This window comes from Panicum hallii, chromosome 2 (assembly GCF_002211085.1).
Source record: "Panicum hallii strain FIL2 chromosome 2, PHallii_v3.1, whole genome shotgun sequence".
NCBI classification, from domain to species: domain Eukaryota; kingdom Viridiplantae; phylum Streptophyta; class Magnoliopsida; order Poales; family Poaceae; genus Panicum; species Panicum hallii.
In genome coordinates, this window is record NC_038043.1 from 4,906,608 (window position 1) to 4,924,623 (window position 18,016).

General features: G+C 43.9%; 3 protein-coding genes across 3 annotated transcripts; 1 reads left to right on the forward strand and 2 right to left on the reverse strand.

Moving 5' to 3' along the window:
- Positions 1-4,966: 4,966 nt before the first annotated feature.
- LOC112882032 (exocyst complex component EXO84B-like) lies at positions 4,967-12,197 on the forward strand. Its single transcript, XM_025946992.1, has 7 exons — positions 4,967-5,468; positions 7,064-7,161; positions 7,771-8,812; positions 9,444-9,956; positions 10,663-10,851; positions 10,927-11,060; positions 11,711-12,197. The coding sequence occupies exons 1-7, from the start codon at positions 5,247-5,249 to the stop codon at positions 11,871-11,873; spliced, it is 2,361 nt and encodes a 786-aa protein (XP_025802777.1). The 5' UTR covers positions 4,967-5,246; the 3' UTR covers positions 11,874-12,197.
- A 520-nt stretch (positions 12,198-12,717) lies between these two features.
- Positions 12,718-13,176, reverse strand: LOC112880084. The gene has a single exon (XM_025944563.1). It carries the CDS (start codon positions 13,174-13,176, stop codon positions 12,718-12,720), a length of 459 nt encoding a protein of 152 aa, XP_025800348.1.
- Positions 13,177-14,175: 999 nt separating this feature from the next.
- Positions 14,176-16,029, reverse strand: LOC112882358 (putative UDP-rhamnose:rhamnosyltransferase 1). The gene has a single exon (XM_025947389.1). It carries the CDS (start codon positions 15,783-15,785, stop codon positions 14,295-14,297), a length of 1,491 nt encoding a protein of 496 aa, XP_025803174.1. The 5' UTR covers positions 15,786-16,029; the 3' UTR covers positions 14,176-14,294.
- Between the last annotated feature and the right edge of the window lie 1,987 nt (positions 16,030-18,016).

The following is an 18,016-nucleotide window of genomic DNA, read 5'->3' on the forward strand; positions in this document are numbered from 1 at the left end:
CGTTTAAGCACCTGATCCCTGATGGCCGTAGACCGTAGCGTAGGGAGCTTAGCCGCATGCACGCGTAGGAGCATAGGCTTACAGAAGAGTCGAGGTTTCACGGATTAAGGCGTGTGCTACCCGAGTACTTTAGCAACCGTTAAGAGAAGACAAAGAAGTCGTCATGCGACAAAGAGGATGCGCAGTGCGCAAAGATAGTCGGCGAAGTGTAGCTCTGGAGGGTTTCATGCCCATCGAGAGTCGTACACGGACAAGTAATCGATCATGGTGTAGCCCCCGAGGGTTTCATGCTCGTCGAGAGGCGTACCAAAAAAGGTAGCCGATCTTGTGAAGAACAAATCGGAAAAGGTATAAATCACTTAGCTTGATTCGTGGACGAATGTCGACAAAGCCGTGGAGCTCATTGATGAAGCTGCGACGATTTATTGATGAAGCTCGACTAGTTGGAACCGATTCCGACTAGTTTTCAAGTCGAGACGAGTAGTTGATGTAGTCGTCGGCGAGCTGCCGATCGTCCTCGCGAAGTCGAAGTAGTCGAACACGTTGCTGCCGCGCGCGGATATTGCGGCACAAGCCGAAGTTGAGCCGGGTCATCGAGGTCGACGGCCGCGGTGCATCGACATTGCAGCGCAAGGTGAAGTCGAGCCGGGTAGTCGAGATCCATGTAGCCGTTCGCTGAAGGATCCGATCTCGAACTCGATGAATCGATCCGTCGATGCACATGCGTGAAGGTAGCAATCCACCACCTGGTGAACTAGAAAGATGCCATCGAGTTCGCCGGTGGATCTTCGACGCGCTCCCCTACCTGGCGCGCCAGCTGTCGGTGTTTAACCGGCTGCCCACCGAGGGATATGCCCAAGGTGGTAAGTTTTGGGTGAGGAGACGCCGAGATCAGGAACTCGAAGGTGCAAGGAACACAAGACTTAGACAGGTTCGGGCCGCACGGAGCGTAACACCCTACGTCCTGTATGGTTTGTATTGCCTTTGATGTAAAATGACCTAATGATCTCCTGTTTTGAGGGGGGTCCCTGACCTCTCTTATATACCCGAGAGGCCAGAGTTACAAAGGTGCTAACCAACCCCCGTCGAGGGATCACACCAGAACACATCTCGAGTAGATCCTCTCCATGTTGGTTAGCTCTATCTCCTATTTAAACGGGATAAACAAGAGATAAACCAGATGAATAAGAGATAAGACGGACTTAATCTCTTAGACCTCTTTAAACTACGTTATGTGCCCAGCCCGGTGGCCCCGGGTCTGACAGCTTCCTGGTTATATAATAAGATAAGGTTTTGAACATTAACATTTGTCTCATTTAATCATTTTATAATATTATCATTACTTGGTTAAAATTACATATGAATCAAGAGTTAACATACAAAAACTTTTAGAATGATTTGTAGGACATATGATGTAACTACAATAAAAACATAACAACCCCGTATCTTTTATTAGACAAAATGCACAAATGATGTAAGAAAAATTAAAGCATATGGAGTGTTACAAAAGACATCTATAAATTATAAACAAAAGATTTACACTCACAAAAATCTATATACCTAAATACTTTATATTACATTCATTATATATAGAAAAACATAACACCACCACACTTGTCTCAGTCTTAATTTATTTATTTATATATAGTGCTCTCGATCTTATTTTATGAAGTCAAATCCTTTAAAATCATAAGTATAAATAAAAATTATTTTGTATGATTTAAGAAATAATTATCAACAACTAAAAGGCAAAGTAATACACAAAACTTACTAAATACAAAATAACAACATGTCAAAATAGATATGTAAAATGTATTTCCAAGTTGAAGGTAAGCAATTACGCAGAAGGTGATTGAACTGGCTAGCAAGGATAGCGATAGATTATTTTGAGGAGAGAACCTGTAGCTAGAGAGCCACCGAATGAATGTACCATACTTTCCTCGCAAAAGATAGAAGAACTAAATATGAAGATACAAATATTAAGGATGCTCAAGCACATAAAAATATTGAAGTTGTTTGCATCTTGGATCAATTAGAAGAATAAAATTATTAAAATTATTAGAAAGTAATTCACATCTAGCAGCTCTACACATATCACAAAAAACACAAGAGGACATGAAGGCTATAAAACGATAGATGATACAACAAGGTTAAAATATTTAAACGGTTAGAATCCATAAATGGAAATCATGGGAAAGTGAAGTTGATGATTTTGGTTTGTTGACATTCATGCAACAACAGAAAAACAAGAAGAATAAAACACGTTAGGATTCATGAAACTGGATCTCTACACTAGAAAGTTTATGCTTTTGAGATGAGTATACTTGAAACGGTGATGTATGAATATCTTTATATTGAATGAAAGGCATGAGCCATATATTGAAAAAATGTTTTTAAGTTAAGAAACCAATTGCTCTCTATAAGGTTAAAGATGTAGAAATATGATCCTTGATAAAGAAATATTTAACTCTAACAGTTGAAAGATTTTCTATAATGATAATCTTGAAAAATTCCTTTCTCCAGAAAGATTTCTCTCAACACCTCCAATTTCAGTCTCGTTGATTCAGATCGAGAGTGTGACTACAGATGATGACTATTTGAAGGTTTTATGTCTTAGAAGGAAGATTTTTACAGAAAGGAAATATGAAAGTTTACAATCGTATCCATATTTTACTAGGATTTCCTAATTCGAATTTTGATTTGAAAGGTGTCAAGTTCCCTTTGAACGTGGCTAAGGATACAAACTATTTCGTTGCCATTGAAGTGGTTAAGTAGGTTGAACTGCCACAAGGGAACATATATATACCATAAAAGAGTTTGATGGTCCATTTTGTCCATGATGGTTCATTATTGGTGTTATCACGCCATAATATAACACTGATCCCCCCTAAGCTTTGTTACTGCAATTTTGCTCTATAAGAAGTGGTGTGCAAACTAATGTATGTGTATTATATTTTATATTAATTGAAAAGGACATAGGAGGAGTCCATATTCAACATTTTTTGTGTACGAGCTTATAGTGCATGCAAGATGTGCTCTTAACATGGCATTTTTAGTTAATGATGACGAAATAAGAAAAGGTAGTGTTTGATGAATATTTTTACTAAAAAGACATTTTGAGTGAAAACAAAATTAATGTGTTGGATAATATTATTTGGCACATGTTATTTTCAATTAGCTAATGTGATTAGAAAGTTCAATGTGGATTGAGCCTATGACATGTAGGTCCTACAACATCAACATTTGTAGTACTCTGGAATACAAACTCTTGTATGATGCTTTTGGAGCTCTAAGATTTTAATTGGTATTGAATTATTGATAAAATATATGTATTATATAAATAGTAAAAAACACTGAAAGTTGAAGTCTCACGTCATGGCTTGAGATATTCATCAGAGTGTGATTTGATTGAATCATAGAAGTATATCATGTATTTACCTAAGGCTAGTTGCTGTAACTGCTAGTCCACATTTTAAATTTCATTGGACAAACGAATTCTATATGTTGTATCTCCGTACCACCAACCATGCAATAATAGCTTGCCGGGTCCAAGGAGAATCTTGCAAAGTCACTGGCGAGGTTCGCATCTGTAACTGTACCCCGAACACTATCCATATCCGATGCTGGCTCCAAAGAAAAATATGAAACTAAATACAAGACAACGATGCTCGTTGATATCCAATCCGATTATATTACGAACCTACGAGGAACAGGAAGAACAACTAAGCACACATGGTGCACGCTTGGCAATACAACACATAGTACAAAGAACATGCATGTCACAAGGAGCTGGCAGAGTAGCGAGGTTAAGTCTCAAGCCATTGAAGGGAACATCCACCGGTTCTTTAGTTTTATACGACCACTCTACGCTCCACTTACCGGATTTTGCTATCAAAATCAGTAGGACGTCGGTGAATGGACATGACCATTTTTCACCAGACAAGGGAACGGACCAAATTTAAATGTGCGGGTCTTTTCTGGTATCATGCTATGGGCTACGGAGTCACTGAGAACTCAGAAGTGTTACGTGGTCCCTCTTCCTTTAGCATTATTTTTTATTTGAAGAAAATAAATAATCAATTCGTGAGTTTTGACATGAAGAAGTCAAAAATTCATAATGAGCCAAAACACATACCTTCTCTTGTAGCTACCTTGCCTAGGGCAATCATAAGCACCAACATGGTATACAAAAACTTGGAAACCGGGGGGGGGGGGGGGGGGGGGGCTATTTTAGAGTTAGGGGATATATGATTCCTAGTTTTCTTGTTCGAGGGTGTTTTCAAACTTAGAAACAAGTTCAGTTGGAAAAAATTGACTTGAGTCTTATGTAAAAAGGCCCCTGTGAAACTTTTGAAAAATACTATCAATAGTACTGATCTTCAAACGTACTTTCATAATACCATAAAAATAATATAACGCTTGGAGATACATCCAAATGTTACACCTATGTCCCTAAGCGACATTACAAAGACAAGATAACCAAAACATCCTTCATCACAAAAAAAAAGATAATCAAAATATGCTTTTTCAACCATGGTAGCCTCCTTGCTGTTTAGTGTTTACCTTGAAGCAAGAGATCTGTACCAACTTGTGTGAGGAACCTACTAACTCTTGGGAACATCACAGCAGCCAACATGTTCAACCGACCATCAGTATATGATACGTTGAGCTACCCTGGTGCTAGAATAAAACGTTTTCTACTAATTAGTCTCATATTCCCCATATACTGATGTAAAATCGTATATGAGCCAAAATGTTTTTTAACAAATATATTTTTGAGGTTATTTTAACAAAAACCTCCAAAAACAAATATACTCGTACCGTAAGAGCCAAATGTTGGGAGCAACGAGTCAGAGAGACAGCAAGCAGCACGTACAAACAAAACCGAACGGCCCATTTCCAAGGCCATGTCACAAGAAGCTAAAAGGTCCGGGCGGAAAATTAAACTTCGGGCGCACGCCTAATCCCCACGCCCAAATCATCGTCGCAAAAGAAAAAAATCGTATTTTTCTCCGAACCAAACCCAACCCAGCCCAAAGCCAGCCGAGCCTCGCCGAGCCGCCCCCAAATCATTCGTCTCCCTCCTCCATTCTTCCGTTTGCTTGATTGATTGGCGAGCAACCACCCCCGCAACCGCCGCAGCAATCTCCTTGCCATCTCCGCGTTGCGGAACCCATTCGCCATTGCCGAGGAGGAGGCGGAGGAGGCGCGGTCGCCGCGGCGGGAGGTGGTGTTCCGGATCTCGGATGGCGTCGGCCAAGTCGTCGCGGTCGCGGCCGGCGGGCCACTCGGGGGTGTTCCCGGTGGGCAGCGCCGCGGCGGTGGGGAGCGGCGGGGGCGGGGGCGGGGGAGGGGGCGGCGGCGGCGACGGCGGGGTGCAGCTCGCCGACAAGCTCAAGATCTTCAAGACCGACAACTTCGATCCCGACGCCTACGTGCAGTCCAAGTGCCAGACCATGAACGAGAAGGTGAGCCCCGATCCGCCCGCGCCGCGGGGCCGAGCTCCCCGGCTCGATCCGGCGGCGCCTCTTGCCGCGGTGGTGGTGAGGTCGCATTTCGTCGTCTCGTGGTTCGGGTGTCTATCGGAATTGGTGGTTGTGATCTGGGGGGAAGACCATTGATGTTGGAATTATGACGAATTGCGTATTAGGGTCTTGGCGGACACCTCGATGCGTGATTGCGTGTGTTCTTTGCGCAATTGGTACTTTACATTCACAAAAATGATTTGGCATGACTTGTGTGGATAATTTAGAATTTGGTTTCTTCACTTTATCTAGAGCAAGTGACGTTCTGATGGCAAAAATTTGGTTTTGTCGATTGTGTTATGTGTGCAAATAGGAAAGCTGAACATGTGCCGAACCCCAGGAGCATTTTTGAATGATTTTATCTGCACATTTGGATACCAGCCAGAGATTTTGACATACTCAAGAGTCTAGGTTCGAATATGCTACCATTCTTCAGGTTGCATCATGATGTGGTTATGTTTCGGATTTTACTAGAAATGAAATGCTAGAGGCCTACATTAAGAGGAGTTGTCTTGAGTCTTGAATTTTCAGGGAGTTTCTGGCATTGCTGCTGGAATTTGTGCATTTTCAGTTTGGTGTCGCTATTGTTACAGCAGTTTGATTCCAAACATAATTATGATGGTCACAGCAATTTAAGGGTTCAGGATCATGCTAAATTGAAGTCTTGATGTTATATTTTTGTTCACTGGAATACATTGCTTCCTTATTGATGTATTTGGTGGTAGATAAACGGTACTTTGTTTTGGTACATTTTAATGAAATATACCCTTGAACATTATATCAATTCAGTTGGGTTTTGAGTTTTGTGGCAACTTTCGAGTAAACCATTTAAAATGGAGCAGATTTTATATCATGTCTATCCTTGATTTCTCACTAAGGATGATACTTCACTGTTTATATTTTTGTGACAACTGGGGTGACTTCACTCCAGCCTAACAAGTTGCATGCCGTTTGAGAAATCTCTAACTCTGGATCTACATCCATCCCTATTGTAGGATTCATAGTACTGTACTACCTATTTCATTACTCCGAATCCTGCTTTTTTTTTGGTTGACATTTTAGCAAAATTCTTATTTTTATCTGGTTTAATGTGTGTAATATGCCTAATTTGTTCTTACTAACCAGCTAAGATCTCTTCATTTGACTTTCAAGTTTGCACAATGGATTTGGTCGTGAGAATACTCCTCCTATAGAATCACTTTATTGTTCACTTTCTATATCAATTTATCATTTTTCAATACATGGTATTTACCCTATGTACTATGTAGTAGTAATGCATTTCATGGGTTTTCATTAAAATAAACTAGCTATTGCTATTTTCTGAGGCATGATGATGTCGGCAGTGGCCTTTCTAGTTGCTCGGCATTTTTGCAATCATGTTTCTCAAGGCATCTGCCCTTGTACTCCACCAGTCATCCATTTATTGTTGCCTTCTCTGACCTTGACACTGTTGGAGTGTTGAATTCCACGTGAACTGTCAGTTTGTTATTAGAATGTGCACTAGGTATAGCTGACAAGGATATTCAAATTCATTGCAGGAAATAAGACATTTGTGTTCTTATCTACAAGACTTAAAGAAAGCTTCGGCTGAAGAGATGCGCAGGAGTGTTTATGCAAATTATGCTTCGTTCATCAGGTCTGGTAGCAACCTTTTGTGCAAAGTTTCCTTAAATATATTGTGCTGTTGTCACTTTTGTTTGAGATATCGACACTGTAATCATGATGACACATGAACCCTCCCCTTTCACCATGCTTTGAGCTGTTATCTTTTTATTATCTTCACTTTCATCAGATCCTTATTTGTCTCTCTGATAACAGTTCTTAAGTATCATTGTGCTGAATGCTGCATGCAGGAAGAGCTATTAATTTTTTTAAGTAATTCATTGCTATAACATTTTTTCTTTATGAATTGAGCCATTTAATCCATTATAAATGTTTATGTAGAGGCATTTGCCTACTTTATTTGTTACGTTGATAGTAGCTTTATCCTCATTTGTACTTTACAATCTGTATACCTGGTTTTGTTTCTCTCAGAAACTAAATGCTTTGACAATTCCAAAGAATGTTTCCTTTTCAAGTATTAGCATATCTATTTCCAAAATGAGGGTTATATTAATGTAATTTTATTTATTCATCCGGAACTTTTAATCTTTGTAGTGTCTAGCTAGCGACATGTGAAATCACAGTTTGCATTGTTGACCATTTCTGCTAAGTAATTACTTTGTACTGATTTCCTTGTCATCAGAACATCAAAGGAGATTTCGGACCTTGAAGGGGAGCTACTGTCAATTAGAAATCTTCTTAATACACAGGCAGCTTTAATTCACGGTCTGTCTGAAGGAGTTCAGATAGATTCATTGACATCAGGCCCTGAAGGTTCTGCAGAAGACGACATATCCAATGTTGAAGATCAGGAGCCTTCAGAAATTCAGAAATGGTCTGCAGATTTCCCTGACATGCTTGACGTTTTGTTAGCTGAACGAAGAGTGGATGAAGCACTGGATGCACTGGATGAAGCAGAACGAGTTGCTGCTGACGCAAAACGAAAACAGACTCTAACTGCAGCTGAAGTTTCGGCTTTGAGAAGATCTGTCTCTGATAATCGTCAGAGGCTGGCAGATCAGCTTGCTGAAGCTGCTTGTCAGTCTTCCACTCGTGGTATTGAGCTTCGAGCTGCGGCTTCTGCCCTCAAAAGACTTGGTGATGGCCCCCGGGCTCACAGCCTCTTACTGAGTGCACATGATCAAAGGCTTCAATGCAATATGCAAACTATACATCCATCTAGCACTTCATATGGTGGCGCATACACTGCAGCACTTGCTCAACAAGTTTTTTCAGTCATAGCTCAGGCACTCAGTGACTCTGTAGATGTTTTTGGTGATGAGTCATGTTACGCATCTGAACTGGTTACATGGGCTACCAAGCAGGTTATGTCCTTTGCACTCCTGGTAAAGAGGCATGTGTTGTCCTCTTGTGCAGCTGCTGGAGGTTTGAGGGCAGCTGCAGAATGTGTTCAGATATCACTTGGTCATTGTTCCTTGCTGGAAGCTCGTGGTCTGTCTGTTTCATCTGTTCTCCTGAAACAATTCAAGCCCAGTCTTGAGCAAGCGTTAGATGCTAATTTGAGGAGAATTGAGGAGAGTACTGCTGCACTAGCTGCAGCTGATAACTGGATACTCACTTATCCCTCAACTGGTATTCGTCCATTAGCTAGATTGTCTGCTGCTAATTTGGCACTTCAACCAAAGCTCTCTAACAGTGCACACCGCTTCAATTCAATGGTTCAGGTAATGGTAATCTCTTATGGTTAGATTACAAGAATGAATCTATCTATTTGTTGTATCCAGAAAGATGATATTAATCTTTTTTAAAATCATGTACCAGGAGAGCTATATCATATTGATGGTAAAGGCTAGTGTATATTCATTGGCATAGTTATGTGTCTTATGACCTAATATTTCTTTTGCCATTACATTGGGCATTCTTTGTAATTTCATCTCTGTTTCCTGTTCTTACCTGCACTGTCTGTTGCACTTATGTTTTCATCAAAGGTGCTGTTTTCAGCAAGGATTGTGTTAATTTCTCAGTAAATCCTCTTCTCGATTAATCTAATACATGACTCGTCCGTTGTCCGCTTTATGCATTTCAGACTATTTGTAGTGTGTTAAACCAATATGGTAGGTACGCAATCACTAGAATGATTGATGATGCCAGCACAACTCCCTTGAATCACTAGTTCAATAATGAAAGTTTTGCTTTAGCTGTAAAACAGATTTTTTCCCCTTATCATTACTTTTGCATAAAAAGATATATTCTACTCTAAACTACTTCCATTGGACTCAGAGCTTCTCTAGAGAAGATGATTAGCTTGTATCTAGGCTCTATATTAGGTATGTCTAATGTTATCTTGAATTTCAGGATTTCTTTGAGGACGTCGCACCACTACTTAGTTTGCAATTAGGTGGCTCTACAATGGATGGGATCACACAAATTTTCAATTCATATGTCAACTTGCTTATAAGTGCTTTACCTGGTTCAATGGATGATGAAGCTAACTTAGATGGTTTAGGAAATAAGATTGTTCGAATGGCAGAGACTGAAGAACAGCAGTTAGCTTTATTAGCCAATGCTTCTTTACTAGCTGAGGAGTTGCTACCTAGAGCAGCTATGAAGTTATCATCAATAAACCAGTCTAGCACTGATGATTTGCGTAAAAGAGGAACAGATAAACAAAACCGTGTGCCTGAGCAACGTGAATGGAAAAGAAAACTACAACGTATGGTGGACAGATTGAGAGATAGTTTTTGCAGGCAGCATGCTCTTGAACTTATATTTACAGATGAAGGCGATACCCATCTTAGCGCAGAAATGTATATCAATATGGATAATACCGTTGAAGAACCAGAGTGGGTTCCATCTCCAATTTTCCAGGTACATACAAGTTCGAATATATATTGTATTTGGCTAAATTGGACCCTGGACCATGCATGTGCTGGAGTGGCTCATATAGGTCTCTCTGTAAATTTTGAGCGTTTAGAAAATTTTCAGTTTCAACATATTTCATTTTACTTATAATTGTCTTGCCAAAATAGTGCGTCAATAAAATTCCAACTTTGAGACCATTGTACATCTTTTTATGCAGTTGCTGGGTCAATCCTTTTTGTAGTATAACCTATCATCTTATCACGATGACATACCTAAAGGACAGTAGTAGCAAAATTAATTGGGCATATTGTGTTTGAATGGATGGGTTGAACGCATAGTTTTGAAAGAGAAACTTATATTACCCCCTCAATTCTGATGATTCTTCTAGCTGAGCCCCTGGAATATAAAAAAATCATATTGACACAGTTTTAATAGCACAATTGGTTAAGACTTAAGATGATGCACCATCAAAAGTTAAGGGGCTTATGGACTAGCCATTTTTAAAAAGTAGGCCTTCTCTGTTGCTTATCCTTAATATTGGATATACTTTGCTAAGATTGCAGGTTTCATGGTGAAACTTCTTTTATCTTCAATACCAACGTGTTGTTAAAAACAGTGGAACTTGTCAAATTTAGTCGTCTTTCTTTGCATAGCGCAAGTTAGTCTTAGATAATATAGTATTCGGAAGAATGTCATCTGCTGTTTATTGCAGGAGCTATATGCAAAGCTAAACAGGATGGCAAGCATTGCTGCGGAAATGTTTGTTGGTAGAGAAAGATTCGCTACTTTGTTAATGATGCGTCTCACAGAGACAGTTATACTGTGGCTCTCAGAGGACCAGGCCTTCTGGGAAGAGATTGAACAGGGGCCAAAGCCTCTAGGCCCCCTTGGTCTGCAGCAGGTAAGCTCCTTTCCTCCTTTTTCTTTTTGTCTCATTGGTCAACTGTTGTTTTAATTTTTATTTCCTTTTTTGCAGTTTTATCTGGATATGCAATTTGTCATCATTTTCGGCCAAGGTCGTTTTCTCTCTAGACATGTACATCAAGTCATTTTGGATATCATTGATAGAGCAATGGCTGCATTTTCTGCTACTGGAATGAACCCTGATAGGTACAGTGCTATCATTTTTAACCTTTTATTGGTTCAGAATTAGATGCCGATTCTTTCATCTGCTACCAAAAAAAAACACTGCCAATATTTGTTATGTATGCAGTTCTCTAGCAAAGTGAACCTTGTATTGCATTTCTGCCTTCTAGAGTTTGGATTACACTGATGTTCCTCCGTTAAGAAAACTAGTAAGAGAACGAAGGATAGGTAACTTGGAGTTAAATATGTTCCTGTAGGCTGCTACCATTGTAGTCTCTAACCGTAGCTGGCAGCTTGGCTGCCACTAGTAACCTCCAAATTGCCCTACTGGGTGGTTTTGAGAAAAAATGGTTACGTATTAGGGAAGACCTTGATGACTATTCAAATAGTTTTTAGGAAAGAAAGATTATATGAAGCGGTTTCTTAAAATTCAGCTGACTGGCACCATTTTTAGCTGCTGTACTTGAATGCTAACAAGGCATCCTACTTACTGTAGTTTAGTCATACTTCCGAAAAAATCTTGAGGATCCCCTCACGTGTTCCTTGTTACATGATGCCATGAGGGAGATTCTAGTAGCTACAGTAGGTTTCTCTTACCAATGAGAGAGATTCTCACAGAAGTTGCTTTCCAATGGAAACACATAATTTCAACCAATATTCTTGCTTCTGTGCAGTGTCCTTCCGGGCGATGATTGGTTTATGGACGTTGCTCAAGAAGTTGTCAGTATGATCAGTGGAAAGGGTAGAGCTGCCAATGGGGACAGGGAAGTAAACAGCCCGACCGCCTCCATTTCAGCGCACTCCATATCGTCGTTCAAATCCCATGGCAGCTCCTAGTTTGCAAGCTGGAAATTTTTGTAGGCAGATCATTGTATAATAATCAATAGTATATATTCTTTTGCCCTATTCCTCCACTTCTTTGTTCTTTTTTTTCTGCTTCCTTTTCCCTTCAAAATCTGTTGTGCTAGTAGTATTAGTATAGAGGGATAATTGTTTGACGTAGGAACTGAAATCTTGAGTCATTTGTTTCAGAGAGCTGAGGCCCGCAACTGTTGCATGGCCAAATGGCTGGCATGACATCTACACCAGTCTGTATCATTCTTTCACCAGTTTTTTCACTTGTCAGTTGGCATGAATACAGAGATTCCACGCTTGGAGTAATTTCTGGCATGTAATGGGTTCTGAAACTATTGACTTTGAGTTAGCTAGTAATCCACCACTCACTACAGGATGCTTCACAGTTCAGTCCTGCCACAACCATGGAAGCCAGTGTTTATAACACTGCAATGAGTAACAAGAAATCTGGGCGTGCCTGGTCAGCAAATCTGTGAAAGAGAAGATCCCTTGCCCCTGGATGCGCCCATATCCGTCTGCCCGTCATCGCCACTGATATGATTTGGTGTCGCCAAAAACAATTCAGTTTATTTGGCATACAAGTTCATTTTAAATTTTTATAGCTCGTCGTCAGCCTACACAAAATTCAAGCACGCGTGCAAAAACGCACATGATGCTATGATCTCAACCCACACAAAGAAAAGAGAAAATGTTACAGCACACATCGAGCGCAACCCTCACATCTTATGCACAGATCCTGCGGCATATATATGCATCTATGCATCTTCTCCGTTCGTAGATATGTGTGTGTGTGTACACACACACATGTAATCCCGCGCGCCACACGCTACTGCTGCGCGTGCGACGCCGGGGGATGCCCCATGCAGGCGCAGAACGCCGACGAGATCTTCCGCCGGCGCCTCGCGTGCCGCTCGTGGCGCTCGCCGTCCGGCCCGACGATGACGGTGGCCGGCGACGTGGAGGACGCCGGGCTCTCCACGATGACGCCTGCAGCTGACGACGAGGCGCCCGCGTCCCCGAACCCAACGGCACCGCCGCCGTGGCGCATCATCGAGCGGGACACGACGCGGGGCGAGGGGTCCCCGGCGAGGACGATGCTGGCGTCGACGGGGTGGTGGTGGTGGTGGTGGTGCAGCGGCGCCACGGCGGCGGCGCACGCCGCCGTCGCGGACCTCGGCGTTGACAGGGTCTTCAGGTCCAGGCCCCCCCGCAGCGGGTCGTCCCAGATGCGCCCCGACGAGCCCTGCCGCCGGAACGACACCGACGACCTCTGCAGCCTCGACATCGATCGACGACGCCTCGTTGTGACGACGAACGGGAGATCGATGGAGGACGTACGTGCTCAACGGCGGCGAGCTGATCGAGGCCGGCGGCGTAGCTTTGCGAGGACTCTCTCGGCTTCTTCTTCTTCTCTCTTATATATATAGCGCCGGCCGGACCGCCGGGCCGGACGGCCGGTGGTGATGAGTTGGTGCCAGTCCACGTCCCGTACGTCGTCGCTGTTCTGGTTGGTTAGCCTGAAATAGGAGGGGCAGTTTGGCGCGAAAACGAAGGGCGGGCGAGTTGGGAAGGAGTTGAACGGCAAATGTATGGAGTCTCCAAGGAGTCCAACGCCCATCACATGGGTTTCAAATGATTTTTTTTCTTTTCGTTTTCTTTGGCACGATCTGCGCCTTCTTTATCCATTGACAGTAACTTGGGTTCATGTTGTCTCTGAAGAGGAGGGAGTGTCATGTACATCATCTGATCTAGTGTCACGAAGCCTGTCGCTGGCTCGCTGCAGTAGTGAAGGCGTAAACCGTGGATGAATATTGTGTGCGTTCTCTCTATTTGGGCCGATAGTGCCTTGCATCCGTGCTGTGCTGGTTTTTGCCCAACTGCCCAGGCCCAAGTGCTGGCCCGTTACTGTAATGTTGTATGCATTTCTCCCGCTGATGTTCTTTCTCTCATGTCTCTAGGCATTGTCGTAGCGTGACTTGGTCAGTAGTAAGGTTGCCTTTGTATAGTTTCACCTTCTTCTAAAATACCTACTGAAACAGTTTCTCAGTGAAGCAACTTCTATGATAAAGCTAAAGTTGTTTTTAAAATCGTTTAACGAAACATTGAGCCTGCGGGAGAAACTAGGCGAAACTACGATTTCTAACTTCTTCTCTCCAGTGTAAGCTGGAAATAGTTTTACCGGATGCTTCATGGATGAAACTGCAGAGAAAAATATTCCTTTGGTAGAGTTTTTTTAAACTTTTCAAAAAGTTGTGCCAAAGGGGTTTAAAATATAGCAACTCATAGGCATAAAAACCATATCTCACGTTTGATCATGTTTTGATATTATTTTCCAACAACCCATGGCGAGTGGAGGCCGGATGGCGAGGAACCTTCCGTAGGTTGGCGCTTGCCACTGGAGCATTACGTGCACGGTGCATCCTGCTCTCTCCGGCGGCGCCGCTGCAGGTGCTCGACGAGCTCATCGATGTACCTCCCCTGCCTCGCCGTGTCCCAGAAAACCCCCTGCATCTCCCTGGCGTTGCGCGCGAGCGCCTTCCCTTCCTCCTCCACCATCACCCGCCGCACCGTCGCCGCGACGTCCTCGCCGCCGAACGCGCGGCCGTCCCACGGCACCTCCAGGCCGACGCGCCGCGCCGCCATCAGTCGCGCCGTGAGGCCCTGGTCGGCGAACAGCGGCAGCATCACCAGCGGGTGCCCGAACAGGAAGCTCTCCACGAGGGAGCTCCACCCGGCATGCGTGAGGAAGGCGCCCACCGCGGCGTGCGCGAGCACCCGCACCTGCGGCACCCAGTCGACGCGCACCAGCCCGCGGCCGGCGGCGCGCGCGCGGGCCTCGAACCCGTCCGGGAGCTCCGGCCGCTGCTCCCCGATCGGCCTCCGGAGCGCCCACAGGAAGCGCACGCCGGCGAGCTCCAGCCCGAGCGCGAGCGCGCGGACGTGCTCCGGCGCCAGCGGCGCCTCGCTCCCGAACGCGACGTAGAGCACGGACCTCCCCGGCTGGGCGTCGAGCCAGCGCATGAGGCCCGCGGTCTCCTCGTCGTCGTCATTGCGACCGTCGGCGCCGGCAGCCGAGGAAGCGCGTGTGGCGGCAGCGTGCGGCGCGAGGAGGCCGGAGGGGAGGACGGGCTTGCCGTAGAGGTCGCCGAGGAGGGCGCAGAGCGGGCCGTCGACCTCGCGGCTGCAGCGGCACACGAGGAGCGGGCAGCGCTCCGTCGTCTCCCAGAAGCGGGCTATGTCGGAGACGCCCGAGGCGTTGGGCCGCCACGCCCCGGCGATCCACTCGGCCTCGTGGCCGCGGTACGCGAGATGGGACAGCGGGGAAGGGATCCACGGTGGCGGGACGGTGAAGTCCGCCGCCGCGGACCTCGGGTGCGCGTCGTTGAGCGCCTTGGGGCCGTTGAACGCGACGCCGGCCGCGGTGAAGATGAAGAACGCCGCGCACGGCACCCGGTGCTCGTCGGCGATAGGCGGGAGCCAGTGCTGCGCGAAGTCGAGGACGATCCAGTCCGGCTTCCTGCCGTGCCCTTCTCCGGTCCCCACGCCGGCGCAGGCCACGGCGAGGAACGCGGCGAAGGGCGCGGCGAGGCCGTCGAAGGCGACCTTGAGGAGCTCGACCTTCTCCGGCGGCACGTCGGCCGTCGACTCGGCGCCGGCCGGGAGGCCCTCGACGCGCGGCAGGGGCAGTGGCGCGAGACGGATGCGCGGCCTGACCTCCTGGACGACGGGCCTCAGCCTGGCGAGGTTCCTCGGGGCGGAGACGAAGGTGACGAAGTGGCCGCGCTTGGCGAGCTGCTCCGAGAGCTCGAGGAAGGGGATGATGTGGCCGAAGGCGAGCCATGGGAACACCACCACGTGCAGGGGAGAAGCTTCGTCTTTCTTGGTCTCTGCCATGGATGGTAGCCTTCTTCTTGGAGCTCGATCGATGTGATTGTGAACAATGAAATGCAAGAACTACGAACTCGTGGATCTTGCTTATAATGGCAGATTGGCAGTGAGGCCAGTGACATTATTGTACAAACAAATGGGCATTGCAGATTTCAAAGGATTCGTCGTTATCACGTGAATCATACTTTATTTACTTTATTGATTACTTAAGTTGCTTGCGAATATCAGAGTATATCTTATTGGCTCTACATCAGTTGGTGATCAGCTAGTGGCATTAGATTTGACTATTTTAGAAGAAGGGTGCTTAACACTATGCTACCACGACAATGGGCTATGTTTATTTGATCATATATTTATTGAGAGTCCAATGGCAATGCTAAGATTCAATAGTTTGCATTCCTCAAATGTTTTTTTTTCTAAATTCCTAGTAGCTAAGAATCAATTTGTCAGTCTGTGATTCATAGCATGTAAATGTTCTTGGCAATATGTGTTTTTTTGTTGTGTTTTTTCTATTTTTGATATGCGCTCTTGGGTAGAATATTGCTCGCCCATTTGTTTGTATCATAGTTTCAGCCCATTTGTGTGCTAGAGTCAGACCGCTTGAATTTTGGTTTCTTTGTTTTCTAGTTTCATGTGCCCTAGAGTCTTTTAAGATTTCTAATTTGCATGACTGGTTTCATAGGTTGGTGTCCTCATTTTCATCTATTTTATTTATTTATTTATGCATTTTAATATTATCATTTCAATTATAATTTGTTGTTCTCAATTAATTTATTTCTAATATTTAAAATGCACTTGATCAAGCTTTTTTAATTTGTTCATTGATCACTTTCACAAATTTAAGTAGATTTATTTCAAAAATAACCTTAATTTTTAGGTAGATAAAGCGTGTATAATTTGTATAGAAATTTTGTCTGAGTTTGTTTTTTCATTCCTCGTACTCCTACTAAATAGTTATTATTCTAGAAAATCAAAGTGCATAAATTTTGTGATAGTTAGTTGAATTCATTTTTTAATTCCACATGCGAACTGCTGTTTATTTCATGAATCAAGTTATTTTTTAGATTGGAAAGGTATTCTTAATTAGAACACGTGATCCATACAATTCACACAGTGCGATACACACAAGCAAAGATAGTATTATATAACACATGTACAATCAATTAGCCTCGTCCAAAACTCAAAACAAGGCTCAACCTAACTCAAAACAACAATGATCGATAAGAACAATAGAGTACATGCAAAGCAAGTCTCTCAATCTAGCTCAATGTCGCCTGCCGTACTATGATAAATGGAACTCCCCCTTTAGGTTGATCACCTCCATCGTGAGGAACCCCGCTAGCCTCTCTCGGATATCCTTCACGTTACCAAGCGTCGTATGATTGAAATAATCATCTTTGTCCTTCGAAATATAATTACAAGCAGTTAGAATACAAGATGAAGACAGATATACTTAATTAGAACACGTGAGAATTCTTACCGTGAAATCCGGTTTCGCTGCAACTAGAAGCATGTTGTGGCAAACATAGAACCCACATGAGTTACCCGAGGGTTGCCGTGTGCACTACATGTCAAAGATAGATAGAAATTAGCATTTTGCGACACTTAGAACCAAGAAAACATCATAATAGTAAAGCGATTTAGTTATAGTAGTTACCGTCCACGCGGTGTGATGTGTAAACGCAACTTGACGTTGCTCTTTGTATCCTTCTTCGGCCCTAAGATACCTGGCAAGAGACCTAAACACAGACATCCGGATGTTATATTAAAAATGATTGTGAAATGGGCAAATGACAAAAAACTAAAGCAAACAACAAACTTACTCGTCAAGGATTCAGATGACTAGAGAATAATCATGTATCTGAGGCTTTCCCGACTCATCTGATGGAATGCTCGAGTCAAGGTAGAAGACTTGCTTGCTCTTGACATTGATGATGAGTGTAACCCAATGGTTGCCTAGGTTGTACGGCACCACAATGTGCTCCTTGTCAGCATGTACTCGCATGCACTTCACCATGTACTTGATAAGAACAATAGAAGACATGGAAAGCAAGTCTCAATCTAGCTCAATGTCGCCTGCCGTGCTATAATAAATGGAACTCCCCCTTTGGGTTGATCACCTCCATCGTGAGGAACCCCGCTAGCCTCTCTCGGATATCCTTCACGTTACCAAGCGTCGTATGATTGAAATAATCATCTTCGTCCTTCGAAATATAATTACAAGCAGTTATAATACA